The sequence below is a fragment of the Caenorhabditis elegans genome, chromosome II (genome assembly GCF_000002985.6).
Source record: "Caenorhabditis elegans chromosome II".
NCBI lineage: Eukaryota > Metazoa > Nematoda > Chromadorea > Rhabditida > Rhabditidae > Caenorhabditis > Caenorhabditis elegans.
The window spans coordinates 5,135,035-5,155,400 of record NC_003280.10 but is presented as its reverse complement, the minus strand read 5'-3'; the positions used below and the strand labels follow the sequence as shown (position 1 = coordinate 5,155,400).

The 20,366-nt window shown below is 33.5% G+C and overlaps 6 protein-coding genes and 1 non-coding gene across 8 annotated transcripts; 5 read left to right on the top strand and 2 right to left on the bottom strand.

Moving 5' to 3' along the window:
- Window positions 1-760: 760 nt before the first annotated feature.
- Window positions 761-2,298, top strand: srb-12 (Serpentine receptor class beta-12). 2 transcript variants are annotated; one of them, NM_062556.3, is made up of 4 exons: window positions 761-996; window positions 1,056-1,274; window positions 1,323-1,519; window positions 1,886-2,285. In NM_062556.3, the coding sequence occupies exons 1-4, from the start codon at window positions 763-765 to the stop codon at window positions 2,280-2,282; spliced, it is 1,047 nt and encodes a 348-aa protein (NP_494957.1). In that variant the 5' UTR covers window positions 761-762; the 3' UTR covers window positions 2,283-2,285. The 2 variants fall into 2 exon arrangements, with proteins under 2 accessions (NP_494957.1, NP_001355415.1); NM_001368586.3 differs by having other exon boundaries at window positions 762-996; window positions 1,880-2,298.
- A 2,173-nt stretch (window positions 2,299-4,471) lies between these two features.
- Window positions 4,472-6,871, top strand: srb-16 (Serpentine receptor class beta-16). The gene is made up of 8 exons (NM_062555.4): window positions 4,472-4,617; window positions 4,860-4,997; window positions 5,048-5,233; window positions 5,580-5,675; window positions 5,725-5,829; window positions 5,878-5,972; window positions 6,016-6,211; window positions 6,647-6,871. The coding sequence occupies exons 1-8, from the start codon at window positions 4,585-4,587 to the stop codon at window positions 6,824-6,826; spliced, it is 1,029 nt and encodes a 342-aa protein (NP_494956.1). The 5' UTR covers window positions 4,472-4,584; the 3' UTR covers window positions 6,827-6,871.
- Window positions 6,872-6,951: 80 nt separating this feature from the next.
- F58A6.5 (uncharacterized protein) lies at window positions 6,952-8,434 on the top strand. Its single transcript, NM_062554.6, has 4 exons — window positions 6,952-7,195; window positions 7,626-7,715; window positions 7,762-8,055; window positions 8,102-8,434. Exons 1-4 carry the CDS (start codon window positions 6,986-6,988, stop codon window positions 8,402-8,404), a joined length of 897 nt encoding a protein of 298 aa, NP_494955.1. The 5' UTR covers window positions 6,952-6,985; the 3' UTR covers window positions 8,405-8,434.
- Window positions 8,435-11,379: 2,945 nt separating this feature from the next.
- F58A6.1 (Delta(3,5)-Delta(2,4)-dienoyl-CoA isomerase, mitochondrial) lies at window positions 11,380-12,482 on the bottom strand. The gene is made up of 5 exons (NM_062553.7): window positions 12,355-12,482; window positions 12,203-12,306; window positions 11,803-12,156; window positions 11,593-11,753; window positions 11,380-11,549 (listed from the first exon to the last, which is right to left on the bottom strand). Exons 1-5 carry the CDS (start codon window positions 12,471-12,473, stop codon window positions 11,451-11,453), a joined length of 837 nt encoding a protein of 278 aa, NP_494954.1. The 5' UTR covers window positions 12,474-12,482; the 3' UTR covers window positions 11,380-11,450.
- A 731-nt stretch (window positions 12,483-13,213) lies between these two features.
- On the top strand, window positions 13,214-13,360 carry F58A6.12. The gene has a single exon (NR_051039.1). It is a non-coding gene; the product is annotated as an Unclassified non-coding RNA F58A6.12 (non-coding RNA).
- A 4-nt stretch (window positions 13,361-13,364) lies between these two features.
- Window positions 13,365-16,882, top strand: nas-29 (Zinc metalloproteinase nas-29). Its single transcript, NM_062552.5, has 14 exons — window positions 13,365-13,684; window positions 14,011-14,106; window positions 14,156-14,223; window positions 14,352-14,572; window positions 14,717-14,808; window positions 14,856-14,957; window positions 15,007-15,138; window positions 15,278-15,351; window positions 15,398-15,525; window positions 15,584-15,741; window positions 15,793-15,867; window positions 15,918-16,039; window positions 16,425-16,537; window positions 16,581-16,882. The coding sequence occupies exons 1-14, from the start codon at window positions 13,592-13,594 to the stop codon at window positions 16,703-16,705; spliced, it is 1,599 nt and encodes a 532-aa protein (NP_494953.3). The 5' UTR covers window positions 13,365-13,591; the 3' UTR covers window positions 16,706-16,882.
- Window positions 16,833-18,684, bottom strand: F58A6.2 (uncharacterized protein). The gene is made up of 7 exons (NM_062551.3): window positions 18,558-18,684; window positions 18,360-18,537; window positions 17,906-17,985; window positions 17,752-17,853; window positions 17,549-17,704; window positions 17,100-17,162; window positions 16,833-17,014 (listed from the first exon to the last, which is right to left on the bottom strand). The coding sequence occupies exons 2-7, from the start codon at window positions 18,526-18,528 to the stop codon at window positions 16,985-16,987; spliced, it is 600 nt and encodes a 199-aa protein (NP_494952.2). The 5' UTR covers window positions 18,529-18,537; window positions 18,558-18,684; the 3' UTR covers window positions 16,833-16,984.
- Window positions 18,685-20,366: the final 1,682 nt, after the last annotated feature.

Sequence of the window (20,366 nt, the reverse complement as noted above, 5' to 3'; positions counted from 1 at the left end):
TTTAAAATAAACAATTGTTTCAAAAAATCTGAGTTTTATATCAGGAAAAAATGCTAGCACCAATGTTCGATAAAGTTTCCAGCCTTCTGCCGTCATTTGCCAAAATTTGTAGGATGTTGTCGGGTTTTCTTCTCCCTTATTGGAGAATTTAGGATTTTGCTCTACAAGACACCAAATAGCCCAAAAACAGTTTCATAATGTCAAAAACATCTCAATTTTGTATGACGGTTTGAAAGTTTTAGAAAAGACCTACTTATTAACCCAGACCAGCCACAGACTCTGATAGAATTTTTATTTGCACTAATTTTTAGAAAAATTCTTCAAGAACGTAATAAATTTTTATTATTAATATTATGCGCCAGACATCCGGGTTGCCAGAATTATACGAAACATCACTTTCTCGGTACAATTTTTTTCGAACTCTCAGCAACCACTTGACATTTTGAAGCATTCACTGAAATTAAGTTATAAATATAGCTTATGCAGGGCAAAACTGCCTTCCCACATTTTTTCATGTTCTAGAATTTATTCAATTCCGCTCCAGCAATTGTTATTCTTTGTGGAATGCTCAAAAATTTGTATATCTACCAGGCGTATTATATTATTCCAAATTTGGTTTAATTTCCGTATTTACCAAAAACAATGAAACACGGCAACAAGCAATCACAAATCTGATACATATTAGATTGCATTTCTTGCTGTTGACGCTAATGTTGTAATATAAAAATACTTAGTTGTTTCTTACCAACTACTTTTTCCGTAATGTCGGAAGCAAACCTAACAGAATGTGAGTTGGCATATCAACTCACATATCATCCATTTTATATGATTGCTCAATTCTGGTCGTTTTTTGTTTCACTTCTTGCGATGCCATCGTTAATTTTTTTTATGGTTGAAAAAGTATTCAAGCTTCCATTTCATGGAAATTTAAAGTTTTTATTAGTATCATATTTCATTGGAACATTTCTTTTTGCATCAATTATATGTTTTACATTTGTGAGTTTAAATATTGGAATAATTGCCCAACAAATTTCAATTACCAACATAATTTGCAGGGCTATCACTTCTTCGTTCCCTTCTTTGTAACTTCAAATTGTGACTTAATTATTAATGCAACTTTATTTAAATACGGTCACATGATTGCTCTCATTTTTATGACAATTCCAATGATTCTACCGACTGCATTTACAGTTGAACGATTTGTAGCATTAAAAATGGCTCACAGCTATGAGCATGTACGAACTCTATTAGGTCCTGTTTTGGTTCTTGTTGTGGTGAGCTAATCAAATGTCTCATTAGTTTGAAGAATAACTAAAATTCAGATAGCAATTGACAGTATGTTTTTGTACGATATTTATGGACAAGAGAAGTTTGACAAGCCGTTCATAAATTTTATCCTTGTTCCTGCAACTTCTGCTCTTCAATTCAACTCATTTTTATGGTATATGCTGTATTTGAAAATTACAAACTTCATATGCAACCTTATTCTTCTTTTTATTCATAAAATATTACATCAAAGGTAAGGAGAAGAAATAAAGTTGTGAGAACTTTATGATATTTTCAAAAGTTCAACTTGGGTCTCCCAAAAAGTATCATATTGAAAAGTGAGCTATAATGCCAAAGTGATTTCTTTTCCATTTTCTGAGAAAGCTAAAGTAAACAAAATTGAATAAAGGTGCAACATATCTGAAAAGTGTGACCTGATTGTTAATCTTTCGGACAAAACACAACATGTTTCTAACTAGATTCTTTCATAACTTGAAATGGTTAGGAAATATTGTGAAATAAAATTTAAAATAGAAATAAAACTTAACAGTTGTTTCCTTCTAGGAAGATTACTCAATTTTAAAAGTTGAACATTTTCAAAAAATGTTTTAAGTTCCAGGTACCGCCGCAAGAATGTATCATTATCAGTAAAATATGAAATGCAGGAAATATCCCAATCTTCAAGATTTACATTAATTGTCACATTCACTCATTTATTATTTTTTGGCTGGTATGTATCAACAATTCTCCTCATTCGAACTGTTGGCCCTGATTTCTTTCGTGGATTTATTAATTACACAGTCATGAGAGGTGTTTATTGTGCAACACCTACCTATAATTTAGTAATTGTATTTATTGGATTCAAAGCTTTGAATCATTTGAATTTCAAACGGAACAACAAAGTTCAATCAACAATTCAAATTAAATCGACTGGTCAGGAAGGAGCTGAGAATTATGATAATGCTATTTCAAATTATTGGGATTCGGTTTATACAATGAATAAATCAAAACTTTAATAATAATAATTAATAATAATAATGCTGATCACAAAACAAAAAATAATTGATGGAAAAATATAGAACCAAATATCAAAATAGTTATTCAAAAGGCATGGGAATCTGAAACTAATTTGAAAATTGGTTCTTCATTCCTCTTGAAACACAAGCTCAATTTTTTCAGGTTTTTTCTTAACTTGCCCAATTACGTCCTACAGGCACAAATAATTTCGATTTTTAACTTTGAAAATTTGTGCTTTAAGATTTTTATTTATACAAAATTTCAACTATTTTTGAATGCTGTTTTTCTTCAATTTATGAAATATGAAAAAGATTTTTTTTGAAAAATGAACTTTGTTGCTTTTTGACGCATTCATCGGCATTGAATTGCAGCCAATTTTGCAATGATGAAGATGAAACAAGCAAACGACGTAGCAGTGAGGAGTGAAATTTTAGAAGATGTGAAATCCGAATCAAGCTCAAATATTGCACTCTTTTTACGCCTTTCCTCCCATCGTTTAGTTCCTGTCATTCCACTTTTCATCTACTTTTCCCACGACGTTTTTTCAAAATTACTTTCTAAAAAGGTAGAAAAGAGTATGTAGACAAAGTAAATTTTGTATGCAGTTCATGTGAGTACTTGAAAACCACACTTGAAATCGAAATCCTGAAAGTGAGAGAAAAAGTGAGAGAAGAACTTTTTGTAGTTCAATTTTCAATTCACAACTATTTGTCTATGATCTTTTTTGTTTCACTTTTTTTTAATTTTCAGAAAAAAATCTTGGCATGCGAAAAGTTAATATTGGAGTAAAAACTTTGTAAAACTTTTAGAGCTAACTTGAAAAAATGACTGAAATTTTTTGAAATCAATTTTTTTCCAGATTTTAAGAATGGTTCTTAAGCATCAAATATAAATTTATAATTTTCAAAATACTCCGAGATTCTGCAAAACTTCTATTCCATTTTCTTTTTTGTTAAAGTATTCCTCCATCACCAAACCTCAGTTTGATTTGGATAAGGTATTCACAGGATAAAGTTTAAATAACTATCCTTGAATTAAACTCCCCTACTTTCCCTTCTCCCACGCTATCCGTTTTCATGGATTTGTCACTTGACCGATTGAAAACATCAGCAGCGTCGAAATTGTGTCCTATTTTATCTAATCAGCTGTGTTTTGAAGATGAAGAAAACAATCAGATTTTGTTAAATTTCTAAGAATCCTGGGAAAAATTAGAAAAAAACCAAGTTATAAACTCATCTTTCAATAGATCCGTACTTATTTGGTAGAAAAAAAATGCAAAAGTAAAACAAATAACGGATTAAACAAAATTAAATCATTCTTCTGATGCAAAGGCTACACTATAGGCTGTTCAAATATATCTCCGGCAACAGAAAACAAAAAACAAATTCTCTGGCTCCACAATTTTTCACCTTGTTTTCCCGCAAGTGTATATAAATCGCTTTGGCAATTTTTTGCAAAGATATAATAGTGTTACTGTTTTTTTTGAGCTTTAAATTTTTGGTTTTGTTTCGGATAAAAGGCATGCAGGATTTTTTTCAGCTCATTTTTGGAAAAACTAATAAAATTCGATCTGAAAATTTTCAGAGTGCATCTTTTCCCCACTGCAGTAAATTGCTCAAAAATTGAATTTGCAGGTTTTGGATATTTTTGAGGGTGTCTAGAAGTACACTAAAATTATGGTAGTTTTTCCTCTTCTTTTTCGGACACTCAAATTTAATCTGAAATATTTCAATTTTGTTGAAAAACAATCTTATTTCAAATACCAAAAAAAAAACACATTTCAGGTTTTTCTTGAATTAGGTTCCCATATTGAAAAATGAACCTCCATCCCAATTATCTAGAAAAAATAAAATAAAAATGCAAATACGTCATGGCGCACATCAAGGACAACAATGAGATGAGCTTCTCTTTTTTGTTTCTGACGTTTTGCACATTTGCACATTTGCTCACATTTCTCGTTTTTCCCACATATCTCTTGTTCAACCTGAAACTCGAATGAATCTCAATGTAATTTTGAACGAATTCACTCAGCCAGATGAGCTAAATGAGGGCGAATCACAAAAAAATCACATGTTTTTTTAGGTTGGGAAATATTAGAAAAATCACAAAAATGTGTCTTCTTTTTCTTTTTACCTCTAACTCTCTCTCTCTCTCTTCCTTGGGAAACTTTCTTTGCTTGCTTAGAAACAAAAATACTCTATTTATTTAGGATCATCACTAAACACCCCTCATCTTTCCTTCCGAGTTTCTGTGTGTGTATTGACCTTGTCTTATCACTGATCAACTTGCCAATGTGAAAATATGGATCGAGAATTGATTGAAATTTGTAAAGAAGTGAGTTTTTTTCCACACCGTTCAGACAAAAAAATTTTTCTGAAAATTTTTTAAAGTCATATCTAATTTAATTTTAAACAAAGTTTTGCACACTGAAAATCAAATTCAGTAGACGTACCATGCATTTTTAATTGAATTTGAAAAAGATCCAGAAACCGGATAAAATATTTGAGAATTTCAAGTACTTTTTATAAACGGCTTTCTTTAATAATTTTTAAAATAAATTTTAAACAATTTTTCAGAACAGCGCTACGGCTTTCTCAGTTGGATATCAAATTGTATATCTTATATATGTTGTCCTATCCGTTACCTCCATTTTTACATGTTCATACTTTATCAAAACATTCATTTGGAACTCTACGTTCCACCCAAACTTCAAGGTAAGATTATATTCCTGGAACGTTCTAGAAACCCAATGTTTAATTTCCAGCTTCTTTTGACAATGTACTTTTTCGCTGCGATATTTCACTCATTCCTATTCACAGCTTCATATCTCATGATGATTGAACGATTTTTGGATTATCAAACAGATTGTGATATTCATGTTTCAATGGTCCCGTATGCTATTGTGCACAGCTCAATTGCATGTTGTTTATTTTGTGGAATGTTAACACAGGTTAGGTTGTTAAAATACTAAAAACAGAAAATGTCTGGACCATTTAGTTCAAACATGAATTCAATCTGTTTTTCCCACGTTCAAACATCAAGCAAAAATGTATAATTTGTGCAACCACCTTCTATTTCACAGTGTTTAAAAAATGATTTTGATAATCTTCAATCTTACAAGATGATGCTGATAATTTGTTCATTTTACACGGTTGAATAGAAATATCAGGTTTCTGCTGCAGATATATCAAGATTGAAAGTTCAGATGATTGGCCGAAGTAATTGAGTGAGAACATTTAGAAAAAAAAACGAATAAAAAATCATAACAAATATTTTCTAAACCAACTAATTTTTAGGTATTCATGGTAATTGAACGATTATTGGCAACTATCAAAATTGAAAGTTACGAGCACAACACTTCATTTTGGCATATTCTTGCTTACTTATTTTTCGTGAGTTATACATTTTAATTTTGTGACTTATTAACTTTTAAAGTTTCAGTGTATTGTATTACCCCTCTCTCTACTTGTTTGGGCTTACCAAGACGCTGATTATAACTCGCCAGTTATCACTGCAATCAGTCCGCCAAAAGGTGTGGAAATTAGAGTTAGTTTTCCAGGAAGAATTAAAATTAATTAATTTTTAAAGTTTCAGCTCAACATTCTCTACATTTTCTGTTTTTTCTTGGCTATTCTAGCACTTATTTTGCTTCAGGTTGTTCGATTTGTAAATAAACGGAGAGAGAGCAGGTTGGCTTAAAACTCAAGGAGTTCTCAAAAAAAGATGTTTCAGAATAGAAATAAGTTTATCGGGAAGATTTCAAATTGTTGAAAACATTGACACAACCACATTTATCTCATCAATTTTGATAATAAATATGATAATGTCTGTGATCTACATTGTGGGAACATTTACGCTCAGAAACTTTCAATTTGATGCTTTTATCAATAATCAGCCAGCATTGGCTACTGTCAAAACTATATTTTATGTGAGTTTGGAGGGGTTTTTTGTGCAAAAATCGTCAATTAAACGCTTCCACTGTAGACGAGCATAAATTCAGGCGTAGGCATGAAGGCAGACAGACAAACATTTTTGGAAATTAAATTGTGCTTCTTGAGAAGTTGCTTTGAAAAGTTTACTCTGAAAAGACGCAAATACATTATTTTGTTGTATTGGCAGGAATTGAAAATCTGGATAAAAAAATTGTTAAAGCTAGTCAATTTATTTTAACAATCAAAAACTTTCAAAAAAAAGTATTAAAAATTCGGATTTTTCAGTAATTGTTCCTGCATGCCAAATAGTCTCTTTTTTGGCGTAAAATCCTAGTAACTTGGCGCAAGGCAGGCGTATCTCGCATGGATAAAAAGTGTCTTCACTGGGCATAAAACAAATCAAAAAAATCAATTTAATTTTAATTTTTCAGCTGCACCCGTTGTTTTCCTTCCTAATGCCACTTATATCAAGTTATCATCTTTCAAAAATGCGTGAACGTCGAGTGAAACGAAGAGAACATTTAATGGCAATTAAAACAAAAGGAAGAGAAGGTTCTGATGCATATAATCAATTGCTTCATGATCAATGGACTCAACATTTTCTTAAGTGATTTTTTTTAATATCAGATATGTATGAAATAAATTGTTTTTCTATTAACTCGTGGCGGCCTTTTTTTATTTAATTAAAATTGTGGTTTTCCCCCCGTCAGACCCAAAACCACTTATTTCTCGATATATCGATTTATTTTCTCGTCACAAATTGATCAATAATGCCTGAAGATGCTGACAACGGATATGAACGACTTGAGGATATTACAAATGCAGTAAAGAACGAAGGAACAGAGGTCACTCATGTACTACGTGACGTCATCAGAAACTATTCGGATTTGGGACATGATTTGCAAGAATATTACGACAAAAATCTGAGAAAGTTTCCGGAAACTGTCGAGCGTACCGCAAATGACGTGTACCATTTCGCTGTAAGTTAGATGTAAATCGGAAAGAAGTGGAAATCATGGGATCCTAGTTTGAAATTCAAACATACACATTGTTGTCATGAATCGCCAAAAATTCATGTCTATGTATGATCTAATCAAAAATTGAATTCGTGGTAGGTAGGCACGCTTCCTCAAACCTTCCGCATACCTACCTAACGCCCGGTGGTGTCACAGTTCACCGAGCCCGACCATTTCTGGGTTTCGTGAGAATCATAGAATGTTTTCAAGAATGCATAATGTGTTTTGAAAGCAAGAATTTTTTTGAACTGAATGGAATTTTTACCTACTTTGCCGTAGCGTTGATGTAGGTGGGCAACGTGTAGCTACAGTTATTCAAAATGATGATCTCAGGATCTTTGAATCTCTTCAAAAGTTTGAGAATGTACGAGAAACTTTCATCGAATATTTTCAGCAAACTTTCAAGGAAGATGTCAACTGGTTCGGAAACTTGATGATGAACATGTCTCCTCCAGAAAAATCGTCTGGGTTTAACATCTCGAAGGTATTATTCAAGTTTTCAATAATTCAATTTCAAAGAATTCTTTCAGACTTTCGCAAACGCCACATTTCTTCTAATTGTTGCCTCCATCTCATCATTCATTGGTTCATATATCACTGCTCCAGTCTTTGGAATCATTTTCCTTAACCTTGGAGCAATTCTCGTCATCACTATTGTAATCCCTCTCATTGCCAGTTATGTGTATTACAACTTGAGAGTCCGATCATTGGCAGAAAAACGAATTGCAAGCTGTGCATTCATTTTTGTTCAGTCAGTACTAATTGGGTTCATAAATCAGGATGATTGGGTTGAATCTGCTCCGTTTACAGTTTTTACACAAATGGTGAGTTTTCTAAGTTGTCAATTGATAAAACGTTTAAGAATTTCAGATTGCATCATTTGTGTATCCAATGGTATTGATTCATACTGACAACAGACAGAAAATCCTTGGTTCTGTTGCTGGATTATCGATTTTTTGTCATTTGTTCATCGGACTCATCTTTTCTGGAATCAATGGACCTTTTTTGATGATGGCTGTCATGTATACTGTTCTTGCCGTGGCTTTAATTCAATATTCTATTGCTTTTCGGACTCAGACTGACTATGATATGATGCACTTGGCTATGCAATACGTATTTCTCGTTTCTGGTGTCAAAATGTTTGCTCTCATGGAATTTGGAACTGATACATGAACTATTGACCTAATAAATCGCTTTGACAATATTATTGTTTCTAACTTTTCTACAACTAGCGGGCGGCCCGCCACACCTTCGGGTATGGGTGTACTATGCAAAATTAGTAGATTTTCCAACCTTTGAAAATTTATATCTGGCTTCAAAATAACTTTTTTGAAAATCCCTGTAGCCATTTTGTCTGCATTCTTTCAGAATTTGAAAACCAACTTCACCAAACTCTCTGGCTTCACTAATTATTTTACTCTCTGGCTACACCGATTATTTTACTCTCTGGCTTCACCAAATATTTTACTCTCTGGCTTCACCAAATATTTTACTCTCTGGCTTCACCAATTATTTTACTCTCTGGCTTCACCAAATATTTCACTCTCTGGCTTCACCAATTGTTTTACTCTCTGGCTTCACCAAATATTTTACTCTCTGGCTTCACCAATTGTTTTACTCTCTGGCTTCACCAAATATTTTACTCTCTGGCTTCACCAAATATTTTACTCTCTGGCTTCACCAATTATTTTACTCTCTGGCTTCACCAAATATTTCACTCTCTGGCTTCACCAATTGTTTTACTCTCTGGCTTCACCAAATATTTTACTCTCTGGCTTCACCAATTGTTTTACTCTCTGGCTTCACCAAATATTTTACTCTCTGGCTTCACCAATTGTTTTACTCTCTGGCTTCACCAAATATTTTACTCTCTGGCTTCACCAAATATTTTACTCTCTGGCTTCACCAAATATTTTACTCTCTGGCTTCACCAAATATTTTACTCTCTGGCTTCACCAAATATTTTACTCTCTGGCTTCACCAAATATTTTACTCTCTGGCTTCACCAAATATTTTACTCTCTGGCTTCACCAAATATTTTACTCTCTGGCTTCACCAATTATTTTACTCTCTGGCTTCACCAAATATTTCACTCTCTGGCTTCACCAATTATTTTACTCTCTGGCTTCACCAATTATTTTACTCTCTGGCTTCACCAAATATTTTACTCTCTGGCTTCACCAATTATTTTACTCTCTGGCTTCACCAATTATTTTACTCTCTGGCTACACCAATTGTTTTACTCTCTGGCTTCACCAAATATTTTACTCTCTGGCTTCACCAATTGTTTTACTCTCTGGCTTCACCAATTGTTTTACTCTCTGGCTTCACCAAATATTTTACTCTCTGGCTTCACCAATTGTTTTACTCTCTGGCTTCACCAATTGTTTTACTCTCTGGCTTCACCAATTGTTTTACTCTCTGGCTTCACCAAATATTTTACTCTCTGGCTTCACCAAATATTTTACTCTCTGGCTTCACCAATTGTTTTACTCTCTGGCTTCACCAATTGTTTTACTCTCTGGCTTCACCAAATATTTTACTCTCTGGCTTCACCAAATATTTTACTCTCTGGCTTCACCAAATATTTCACTCTCTGGCTTCACCAATTATTTTACTCTCTGGCTTCACCAATTATTTTACTCTCTGGCTTCACCAAATATTTTACTCTCTGGCTTCACCAATTATTTTACTCTCTGGCTTCACCAATTATTTTACTCTCTGGCTTCACCAATTATTTTACTCTCTGGCTTCACCAATTATTTTACTCTCTGGCTTCACCAATTATTTTACTCTCTGGCTTCACAGGATATTTTACTCTCTGGCTTCACCAAATATTTCACTCTCTGGCTTCACCAATTATTTTACTCTCTGGCTTCACAGGATATTTTACTCTCTGGTTTCATCAATTATTTTACTCTCTGGCTTCACAGGATATTTTACTCTCTGGCTTCACCAAATATTTCACTCTCTGGCTTCACCAATTATTTTACTCTCTGGCTTCACAGGATATTTTACTCTCTGGCTTCACCCAATATTTCACTCTCTGGCTTCACCAATTATTTTACTCTCTGGCTTCACCAATTATTTTACTCTCTGGCTTCACCAATTATTTTACTCTCTGGCTTCACCAATTATTTTACTCTCTGGCTTCACCAATTATTTTACTCTCTGGTTTCACCAATTATTTTACTCTGTGGCTTTTCCAAATATTTTACTATTTTTCGTGTAACAATCTATTTTTCGTGTAACAATCTATTTTTCGTGTAACAATCTATTTTTCGTGTAACAATCCATTTCTCGTGTAACAATCTATTTTTCGTGTAACAATCTATTTTTCGTGTAACAATCTATTTTTCGTGTAACAATCTATTTTTCGTGTAACAATCTATTTTTCGTGTAACAATCTATTTTTCGTGTAACAATCTATTTTTCGTGTAACAATCTATTTTTCGTGTAACAATCTATTTTTCTTGTAACAATCCATTTCTCGTGTAACAATCTATTTTTCGTGTAACAATCTATTTTTCGTGTAACAATCTATTTTTCGTGTAACAATCTATTTTTCGTGTAACTCTCTGGCTTCACAGGATATTTTACTCTCTGGCTTCACCAATTATTTGCTCTGTGGCTTTCCCAAATATTTTACTCTCTGGCTTTCCCAATTATTTTACTCTCTGGCTTTCCCAATTATTTTACTCTCTGGCTTTCCCAATTATTTTACTCTGTGGCTTTCCCAAATATTTTACTCTCTGGCTTTCCCACTATATTTTACTCTCTGTGGCTTCCCACCATATTTTATTCTCTGGCTTCACCAATTATTTTACTCTCTGACTTCCCACTATATTTTACTCTTTGGCTTCCTTCCAAAAGCATCCTTCACCGCCGAGTTCAAGCAGAAAAAGTGAATTTTCAGTCATACCTGTTAGAGCAAATGGAATATACCTATATGCCGAATTAGTAGATTTTCCAAACTTTTGAAATTTATATCTGGCTTCAAACTAAATTTTTCAAGAATTCCCGTAGCCATTGTGTTTCAAATTTTGTGTTCTTTTAGAATTCAAAAACGATATCCCAAAAGCTTCCATAACCGCCGAGTTCAAGCAGAAAAAGTGAGTTTTAAAGCAGAATGCATTTTTCACACTTTTCAGATAAAATTATTTTTTGTGTTTTAAAAAATGTTTGTATCTAATTTCTACAAGTTAATATCGAATACAAATTATAATTTGGAAAATGGTGGAGTTGGTTGCTTGCTCAAAGATGCCATACTTGCTTTCATAATGTCATCTGTGAATAATTGGGACATATTCCAAGTGGCCTGAAACCATTTCTTCAATATCAACGCTTTCAAAAAACCATACCACATAATTCAAGCTATTCTCCACAGTATGATCTCTTGCGTAATTCAAAGCATTCTTAGTTCCCTGTACTCCAACCGGACTTTTCAAAGCAATCAGTTTCGCCATTTTTAACACCTCATTTATCATTTCCTCACGGGTATCGTAGACGCGACTAAGAAGACCTGAATGTTTAAATGATGATTGATCCAAAAAAAAGTTAATGCAACTTACCGAATTGAAGTGCTTCTCCAGCTGAGAAATGACGAGCGGAAAGGGAAATATCCTTGATCCAACTGTGATTTCCAACAATTTTAGGCAAACGATTGAGTGTTCCGACATCTGCAGCCATTCCAATATCTACTTCCTTTACAGAGAGCACAGCGTCTTTTGTAGCAACACGAACATCACAAGCAGTTGCAATATCCAATGCTGCACCAAGACAATAACCATGCATTGCGAGAATAACTGGTTTTGAGCATTCATCAATATATGTAAACTGTTTTTGCATGAACTTGATTGTTCTTAAAATTGATCTTCCTCTTCTTGCAGAATCATCAGCTTCTTCTCCATTGAGAAATGTGACTTCTGAAGATTTTTTATGGTTCCTGAAGTTACAAAGAGATTGCCCTACCACTCAAATCAAGTCCCGAGCAAAAATGTTTTCCCTCTCCTTGCAAAATTACCACTCGACATTCTGGATCTTCATCAATCAACTGGAAGCAGTCTCCAATTTCTCTGAAAATTCAAAATTCAATGAAAATATTTTTCCAAAAAAATGCTTACTTCCAAATCACCATATTTAAAGCATTAAACTTAGATGGGCGGTTCAGTGATACTTTATACACAAAATCTCCAACATTCTTCACTTTTACCAGTTTCAAGGAGTTGTATTTTGAAGACATCTTTGGATTCTGAAAAGAGATTATGGTGATACATGGTTGGAAATGATTTGAAGTAGATGTTTTGAAACAAACGTTCCAAAGTAAACTCTTTTAAAAAAAACATGAGCCATTTCTTTATAGACACATTTAATTTTTATTGAATTTTTGAAAAGTCAGCATTCGAGTTGGAGACATAATTTTTGTCTTACCGGCTCCCACGAAAATGTTTATTTTACTCTAAATACACTCACCGATACCGGATATTTATGCGAACTCGTGGTTTTTTCGAGTTTCAGAGTGCTCCATTTTAAGAAATAGGAATTTACACTCCGGTAATTGAAATTACAACTTTAAAAAAACAGAGAAATTAAAAAATCATATGGATTTATAGTGTCTGTTGAAAAAATTTTACTCTCACTTTAAATGGGAACTCAAAGTTGATCAAATGATCTTCAAAAATTCCCAAAAAGCAATAAAGATTGGCAAAATAAAACAATTTGAAACAGAACAATTAGATGTGTTCTTTATTTATACAATTTTTCCAATACACCAATTGATAAAAACACATCGTACCTCCTGAATACATTGTAGTCTTGCGAGTACCCCAAACTGTTTCTTTCTTTTTCCACTATTTATCTCTCATTTTTCACCAATATTTTCAATAACCCCAAACACACGTGTGTCTCTCCTATTTCCTGTGACTGATAACACAATGATTCTAGGCATGGAATCTACCGAATAAGGATGGCGGGGAATCACATAGCATGCTTAACATGAATAAGTATGTAGAAGGACACCGGGAAAGTTGTAAATCAGCCGCCTGGCGGGTCGAAAAGAGAGAAAAGTGGACACGGATGGGACGGAAAAGAACGTGTTTTTTGCAGCTTTTGCCCTCCGTTCACGTAAGCATACACAAGTGTCTCGCTCTCAAGGCAAGCTTCTTCTATTCAAACTAACTGTTTTCTCCTTTTTTTTCATTTCATTTAATTTCTCTTTTTTGATTTGTCTGACAGATAATTCGTTTATGTTCACCAGGTGTTCTCAGAGAAATAAAGATCAACCTATTAGCATAGTCTGTCAACCGTTTCCTGATTCCTACATGCGCCTGTAAAGTGCAAACCTCTTCTTTTTGGGTCACAATGATTTCGAAGAACACCTCGTTTTGTGGCTTCCTGATACTTGTTCTCGCAACATGTATGTCAGCTCAATTTGTATCAAATGAAAGCATAAAGGTGAGTGCGATCAATGTGGAGGAAGATACGGTAGATTTCACTAATCCTTTTTGAATTCGGCTTAGTCACACAAGAAGGAAAATACGATTAAAATTATGATATTTCTCGAGAGTCAGTTGAGATTTTAGCAAAATTAAACATTTAAAGGTAGAGAAATGCCAGTACGAAATAGCTAAAAACCACTCCTAAAATACCTTTATTAAAAAATTGTTTGGGTTGATTTTGACATTGACATTGCTCTGAAAATTTGAAAAAAATTGTAGCAATTTTCTCAAGATTCAAATTTAAATTAAACAAATTTTTCAAAGCCAAAACTGACATTTCAGCTACACGACATATTAAAACCGTCAGCTACTCATCGGTTATTCGATACACTGCAATACTCAGTAGAAGAACAATATTCAGATTCACATCTCTCTTTTGTAAGTTTACAATTTATCGGAAAACGTCGGAAATTTCCTTTTTCTTAAGGATGTATCCACTATTTACAACTACTCCGAGAAACCCATATCTATTGGAAAGTTGAACAAAAAATACAGGTGGGTTTTAAAAATGCTTGCCTGCGTCTACAAGCCAAACGAATAAACACGTAGGCTTCAGCCTGACTCGACTTACGCCCTGCTTCTCAACTAGAACTACCTTTTAATTTATATCATTGCGTTTTCAGAGACATATTGTTTGAAGGAGACATGGCGATTAGTTATAAACAACTGAGTATGATAGTCAATGGATCCACAGAATATCGAAAAGCCATTAAATCACGTCGTAGAGGCAATAAAATAAATGGAGAATCAACTGATAGGACGAAAAGACAAGCATACTTAGACAACAATTATCCGGCAACTATCTGGAAGAATGGTGTTGCTTTCATGTTTCACGAGTCTCTCAGTAAGTTATGGCTTATTTTAAAAAAGTTTCTCGAAACAAACTCTCCTTCAAGGCAAATTACGTCTGCTGGTAGGCACAGGATTTTATTACGTCTGTAAAATCAATCATATGCATCCAATTCCTGTCAAAAAAAATTTATTTCAGCGCCCATTGCGAAAACAGCTATTTTGAAAGCAGTTCATTTCTGGTATCGAGAAACTTGTATTGAATTTCATCCACGAACATTCCAAAAAGAGGTTATCCTTTTAAAAAATATTAGAACTATAATTGGAATTTTATTCAGTATCTCCTTTTTATCGGAAATGACGATGGGTGTTGGAGTACAGTGGGACGAGATGCATCACAAGGAAAACAAGTTGTTAGTATTGGAAACGGATGTGAGCATGTTGGTTTTTGTTAATCGTCAATTGTGCTCTAAAAAAGACGTATTTCAGTTCGGAGTCACATCTCATGAGCTGGCACACGCATTGGGAATATTCCACGAACAATCAAGATTTGATCGGGATGAATCTGTAGTGTTCAATCCAAGAGTCGTTGAAAGAGATCTTTTATTCAATTTTGCAAAAGTAGGTATACTTTTAAATTGGAAACAAGATATCTAATTTGAAGCAAAGAAAATTGTTTAAAACATTTAGGTTGACAGCTGAAACCCATCGTTAAAACCCATTGATGATAAAAAATCCACTTTTTAAATCAGAGCTTCAGATATCCCCTCGTCAAATGTCGACTTACGGCTTGCCATATGATATTGGGAGCGTAATGCATTATACTCCAACTGAGTGAGTACAAAATTGTTTTTATTGAATTTTCAATATCACACTTGAGATTCTCAAACATCCCTTCCATACCAACGTTAGCTGCAATCGACACAAATCTTCAGCAAACAATGGGTCAATTGGAAGGACCTTCTTTTGTGGATGTGCATATTATGAATCAACATTATCAGTGCCAAGGTTTGGGTTTTTGTTAGATTTTGATTTAAATGTAAATGTAATTTGTTTTTAATTTCAGAAAAGTGTCCAACTCAAGCTCCTTGCCAAAATGGTGGCTTCACTAATTCCCGTAACTGCAAAGTTTGCAAATGTCCAACTGGCTTTGGAGGGGCTTACTGTCAACTCATTGCTTCATCATTTTCCCCATTCTGTGGTGGCTACCTAAACGCGGAAGAAGTATGCCAAAACCGCAAAACAATACTAGAATAAATAGCTTTCTGATTTCAGACAACTCGAAGATTTGATATCACTATTCGCCAATCGACAACTACAAGATCGAAAACATGTGTTTATCACATAAAAGTGACTATAATTATTTTAAGATATTTAGAATGTTAAAAACATTTTTGCAGGCTCCAGAGGGAAAACGGATTATAATTGACATTCTGAAAATAGACTCGAAGTGTATTGAAGGATGCTGGCAAGATGGATTAGAGTTGAAGATGAAAAAGGATTTTAGGCCCGTTGGGTATAGGTAAAAACTTACTTTTGTTAGAAATCTTAGCACGAGATTGAACCTACTAATTACACTTTTTACAAAACTTTTTGAGATTTCCCAAACATTGTCTTTATAGGCCCGACATAAACATTTTCCAAACTATTTTTCTTTCCAATTCGGTTCAAATCGGTTCAGTTTTCTCCAGCCGTTTGTCAACTTTCTGCCGAACGTTTAGTATTGTTCATATTGTTTTTTTTTTTCAATTTGATTGATCATTGATCACGCAGTTGCTCCGATTCGCAAATTTTCTAAACACCTGAAAATTTCCATTTTCAGAATATTAACATTTGTTCATTTTCCATTGTTTGAACAGTTGATTTGTCTAAATCTCCATAGCAAATCCGATCCCTTGCTATTTCAGATTTTGCTGCCCTGAGTCATCTCGTCGGAAAGTGATATCAGAAGGGAACATGGTCCCTTTTATGGTTTTCTCAAAAGAACATGATTTTTCGGTTTCATTTGAGTACTCTTTTGGTGGGTTCATCCGAATATGTACTTTTGAAAACTTGATTTTCAGTTTCCACCAGCGCAGGATTTGACGACGAAAAGAATGATTCAGATGTTATCGTTGACAATTTGGATGGAGTTTTTGTGTCCGACACTTCCCTACTTCAAAGGATAGGATTTAGAAGACAGTTATAGTTTTTGATAATTTTATGAAAATATTCAATTCTTTATATCAATTTTTAGAAGTATTTTATTTTATTTTATTATATAATGTGTCCTTTTTTCAAGAGCTTTACAATCTGTTTTTGTCATGTGCTTTCACTTTTTTAGATTTCTAGATATTTATCGATAAATGATAAAATGTCAAAAAGTGATATATTATAATTAGTTGGCAAATTTCTCGAATAGTTAATATTATCACATTCAAATATCACACGAAAAACTTGGCTGATTTTTGTTCCTCGATAGAGTTGTTTAAGCAGGTGAATACATCGTTTCGTTAAACTGAAATTAGAATTTCATTGCAATAGGGAAAAGGACAGGTGAATTTAAATTTCACGCGACATTTGTGCTAGGACACCGTACTTACCTGATCAAATGAAAGTTCCATGATTGAGACTTTGTTATTTATCATTATGACTTCACGAATTCTCTGAAAATAGAATGGAAATTGTAGATCAAATATATAGAGATTATTAGTTTTGTATGTACTACTTTAACGTCAGAAAAAAGAATTCTAAGAGCATACAACTCTGAAAATAGAACTCTGAAATTTTCTTGAAAAAAGCAGAATAATTCTAAAATAATTGAGAATCAAAATATTGATTATTAAATAATGTACCAAAAAATAGAAAACTACAAAACTTGGAACACAATAACAATGGTAGGCAGGCGCAATTTTAGTCCCTTGAGCCTGCCTGCCATTTTCAAATTTAAAAAAAAACTCGACGTTTTAAAGTTATTTCTAGATTTTTTCAACAAAAATTTAAGTTATTTGTATAAAAAACACAGCTTAAAATTGCATTGTGAAAATCTTACCGGTGGTTCTCCATTTCTAACATGTCTTCTCTTGCATTGAATGTACGTCCTACACTTAATGACAACATAGAATCCAATCATTTGAATCATGAAAATTGTTGGACAAACAACGAGCACAATCTTCGCCATAGCAGCGTCTCGATGTGAGATATTACCCTGAAATAAGTGAATTGTTTCCCTTAGATAACTAGAAAGCAACCAACCTCCGAAAACAACTCCCCCACGGCAATTAGGCTGGTGATGGCGTTGAGCACAGCGATAAACAAATGATATGCGAAAGCAGGCATTAACCACTGAGTTTGAAGCTGGAAATTTTGGAATTGTAAGAGACTGAAATGTTGGGATATATTAACTTACTCTAGTAGAATACAGGGAATAAAGGATGAGACCGTGTGAACTGCAGCCACCGACCAGGAAGCAGATAAATGCAATTTTTGCTGTAACAAGAAACGCTTTGTTTTCATTAACTTTTTACTTTTTATCCTAATAGCTAGAAAAGCTGTACCAGAAATCAAAATGACCACAAAGTTATTGAGTACGCATCAAAGAGCACATTAGCCATGATTAATAGAACAAGAGCGGTCAAATAAAAATGTGGGTTCAGAGAAATTGATGTTTGATTGAGTGCTGAACTTAGGGCTTAGGCTCAGGCATGAAGACACAAAAATGCCTGCCTGCCCAAAAAACCAAAATTTACACTAGAACGCATAAACTAGGCTGTAGGCAGGTAGGCAGGCGTAGTTGCTTGAAGTACTTTTGGAAATTCTACTCGCTAGTTCAATTTTAAAACAGTTTTCCTCAAAAACCTTACCTGTTGTATTAACTGAATCTTCGTATAAATGCCATGGAAATATCCATAAACCAAATAAGAAAACACCTATCGTTGCAAAAACTCCAAAAACTGCACAAATCGAGGCGACATATTTAATATGAATTCCTCCGAACACACGAAACCGATCTGAATTCTCCTCGAATTCCATATTTAAACTGAAAAAAAATTAGTTTTTGAACAGATGGTGAAGAAAAATAAAATGAGTATCTGGGTAAAATAAGGCAAAGAAGATATCATATCTCTTGTTTTGACGACGGTCGTGATTTCCTCTAGAGAAGAATTTTCTAATTAACTGAAAACAAAAAATATAGTTGTGAAGTAAGCCAAATAAAATGAGTAAAGCTAAAAGTTTGGCTCTGTAGTTAATAGTAGGTTGATGATTTGAGAGTAGTCAGAAAAAAAGAAAAAAATTTGAATGAAACGTGATAGAGTATGTATGTGTGTGAATGAGCATAGGACATGTGAGGGTGGGAGGCCAAAAACAAAGGAATCATTGCCCAGGCAACAGGAACAAAAAGGTGCACAGACTCAACGTCATCAAACAAATTAAGCCAATTGATTCTGGATTTCAAGTTCATTAACCTTTGAGTTTTGCTTTCAATTTTAGGTTTATTAAAATAGAAAACATGACGGAAAAATGGGAAACTTCACAGAAAATTTGTAATTTCTTTACAATTCGAAAGTTGATAAATGTTTTTTTTTTGTAAATGATCCGTAAATTCCTTGAAACTAACATAGTTATGCCCTAGACATCTATCACACTATTTGCTTTAAATTTTTTAGAACTATAAAAATGCTAAATGTTTGGAAATTCAAACTTTCGACAACTAACTTACAGTCAAGAAATTGCAATCGCCACGCGTCTCTGCTTAAAACTATTTCAAATAAAATTATTATTTTGGCATTTCAGATTTTGTACTTCCTGAATGAAAACGGGCGGAGCCAGAATAGAAAATATTAATGGTACAATTTGAAAGATCTTGTGAAAAAATTATCAGTAGCACATTAACCAAACTTGTCTACGAATAAGAGAGAGTTTTAATTTGAGTTTCGATTATTGTAATGTCATTTTAGAAATATAAAACAGTGGTCAATTTTTATCCCAACTGATTGTGAGAAAGGTTTGATATTAATTTTTATTTAATAAATATTTTCAGGTGGAATTCACAGAAAACTTTACGGAAAATAAGTGTTTAAAACTAACTGAAAAATAAATTTTTACTAACAGGCAGAAAACCAAAATCATTTCTGAAGTATTTTTAAACCAAAAAGGTATTTTCATATTCGTGGAACGTCATTTCAAAATAAGAAAAAAAGCGAATAACACTGGTTAGAATCATGTTAAAAAGACATTCAAGAAACGACTCGGAGACTTGATGAAAAGTAAGTAACCTTTTGAATAGCTTTTAATCACTCTATATAATTTATACCTAGAAAGTTCTTTGATAGAGTCTAGAAAGAAACTTTAAAGCTATCCAAAAAGTACACGAAATTTTTTAATCGTCATCAGTCTATTTTCCAGAGAGGAGCGTTTTTTAAGAAAAAAAGCAAAAGACAAGAGAAAACCTTGAAGAGAGCTGAGCAAGTGTGTATGTTTGTGTGTGTGTGTGTGTGTGGAAAAATGTGATTTGCAACCACACCAACGAAAAATTAATCGAAAAATGTTGGTGGCGTTTGCTATGAAAAGCCTGCGTCAGAAGTCGTCTCGGAAAAATAATTGTGGAGAGCCATATTCTTGAAACACTTTTTTTCTTCGTCGAAATTTTCAGTTCCCATGGTCTGGCAATTTTTTTTCTCATAAGGATCAGAGAAGACAAATCACAAAATGTCGAGCCTTTCACTAATTAAACCTGTTTCGTTTGCAAAAAAAAAAAGTTTTGAATAAATTTGATTGAAATAAGACACGACTTCACACAAAAGTGAGGAAGGCAATTGGTAGGCACTTAGGTAGGCAGGTTCGATTCAGGCAAGTATGTATTTGCCTAT

Bases quoted from the DNA above. Each gene is read 5' to 3' on its own strand.
- srb-12 (NM_001368586.3), top strand. From the start codon at position 763: ATGTCGGAAGCAAACCTAACAGAATGTGAGTTGGCATATCAACTCACA. The intron at 997-1,055 runs GTGAGTTTAAAT...CATAATTTGCAG, and splicing joins CAATTATATGTTTTACATTT to GGCTATCACTTCTTCGTTCC. The intron at 1,520-1,879 runs GTAAGGAGAAGA...AAATGTTTTAAG, and splicing joins CATAAAATATTACATCAAAG to TTCCAGGTACCGCCGCAAGA.
- srb-16 (NM_062555.4), top strand. From the start codon at position 4,585: ATGGATCGAGAATTGATTGAAATTTGTAAAGAA. The intron at 4,998-5,047 runs GTAAGATTATAT...TTTAATTTCCAG, and splicing joins CGTTCCACCCAAACTTCAAG to CTTCTTTTGACAATGTACTT. The intron at 5,676-5,724 runs GTGAGTTATACA...TTAAAGTTTCAG, and splicing joins TTCTTGCTTACTTATTTTTC to TGTATTGTATTACCCCTCTC.
- F58A6.5 (NM_062554.6), top strand. From the start codon at position 6,986: ATGCCTGAAGATGCTGACAACGGATATGAACGACTTGAGGATATTACA. The intron at 7,196-7,625 runs GTAAGTTAGATG...GAATATTTTCAG, and splicing joins ATGACGTGTACCATTTCGCT to CAAACTTTCAAGGAAGATGT. The intron at 7,716-7,761 runs GTATTATTCAAG...GAATTCTTTCAG, and splicing joins CTGGGTTTAACATCTCGAAG to ACTTTCGCAAACGCCACATT.
- F58A6.1 (NM_062553.7), bottom strand. From the start codon at position 12,473: ATGTCTTCAAAATACAACTCCTTGAAACTGGTAAAAGTGAAGAATGTT. The intron at 12,157-12,202 runs GTAGGGCAATCT...AAAAATCTTCAG, and splicing joins CTCGGGACTTGATTTGAGTG to AAGTCACATTTCTCAATGGA. The intron at 11,550-11,592 runs GTATGGTTTTTT...AAATGGTTTCAG, and splicing joins AGAATAGCTTGAATTATGTG to GCCACTTGGAATATGTCCCA.
- nas-29 (NM_062552.5), top strand. From the start codon at position 13,592: ATGATTTCGAAGAACACCTCGTTTTGTGGCTTCCTGATACTTGTTCTC. The intron at 15,352-15,397 runs GTGAGTACAAAA...ATCACACTTGAG, and splicing joins ATGCATTATACTCCAACTGA to ATTCTCAAACATCCCTTCCA. The intron at 16,538-16,580 runs GTGGGTTCATCC...CTTGATTTTCAG, and splicing joins TTCATTTGAGTACTCTTTTG to TTTCCACCAGCGCAGGATTT.
- F58A6.2 (NM_062551.3), bottom strand. From the start codon at position 18,528: ATGGAATTCGAGGAGAATTCAGATCGGTTTCGTGTGTTCGGAGGAATT. The intron at 17,854-17,905 runs GTAAGTTAATAT...CAAAATTTCCAG, and splicing joins ATTCCCTGTATTCTACTAGA to CTTCAAACTCAGTGGTTAAT. The intron at 17,163-17,548 runs GTAAGATTTTCA...TTCTATTTTCAG, and splicing joins TTAGAAATGGAGAACCACCG to AGAATTCGTGAAGTCATAAT.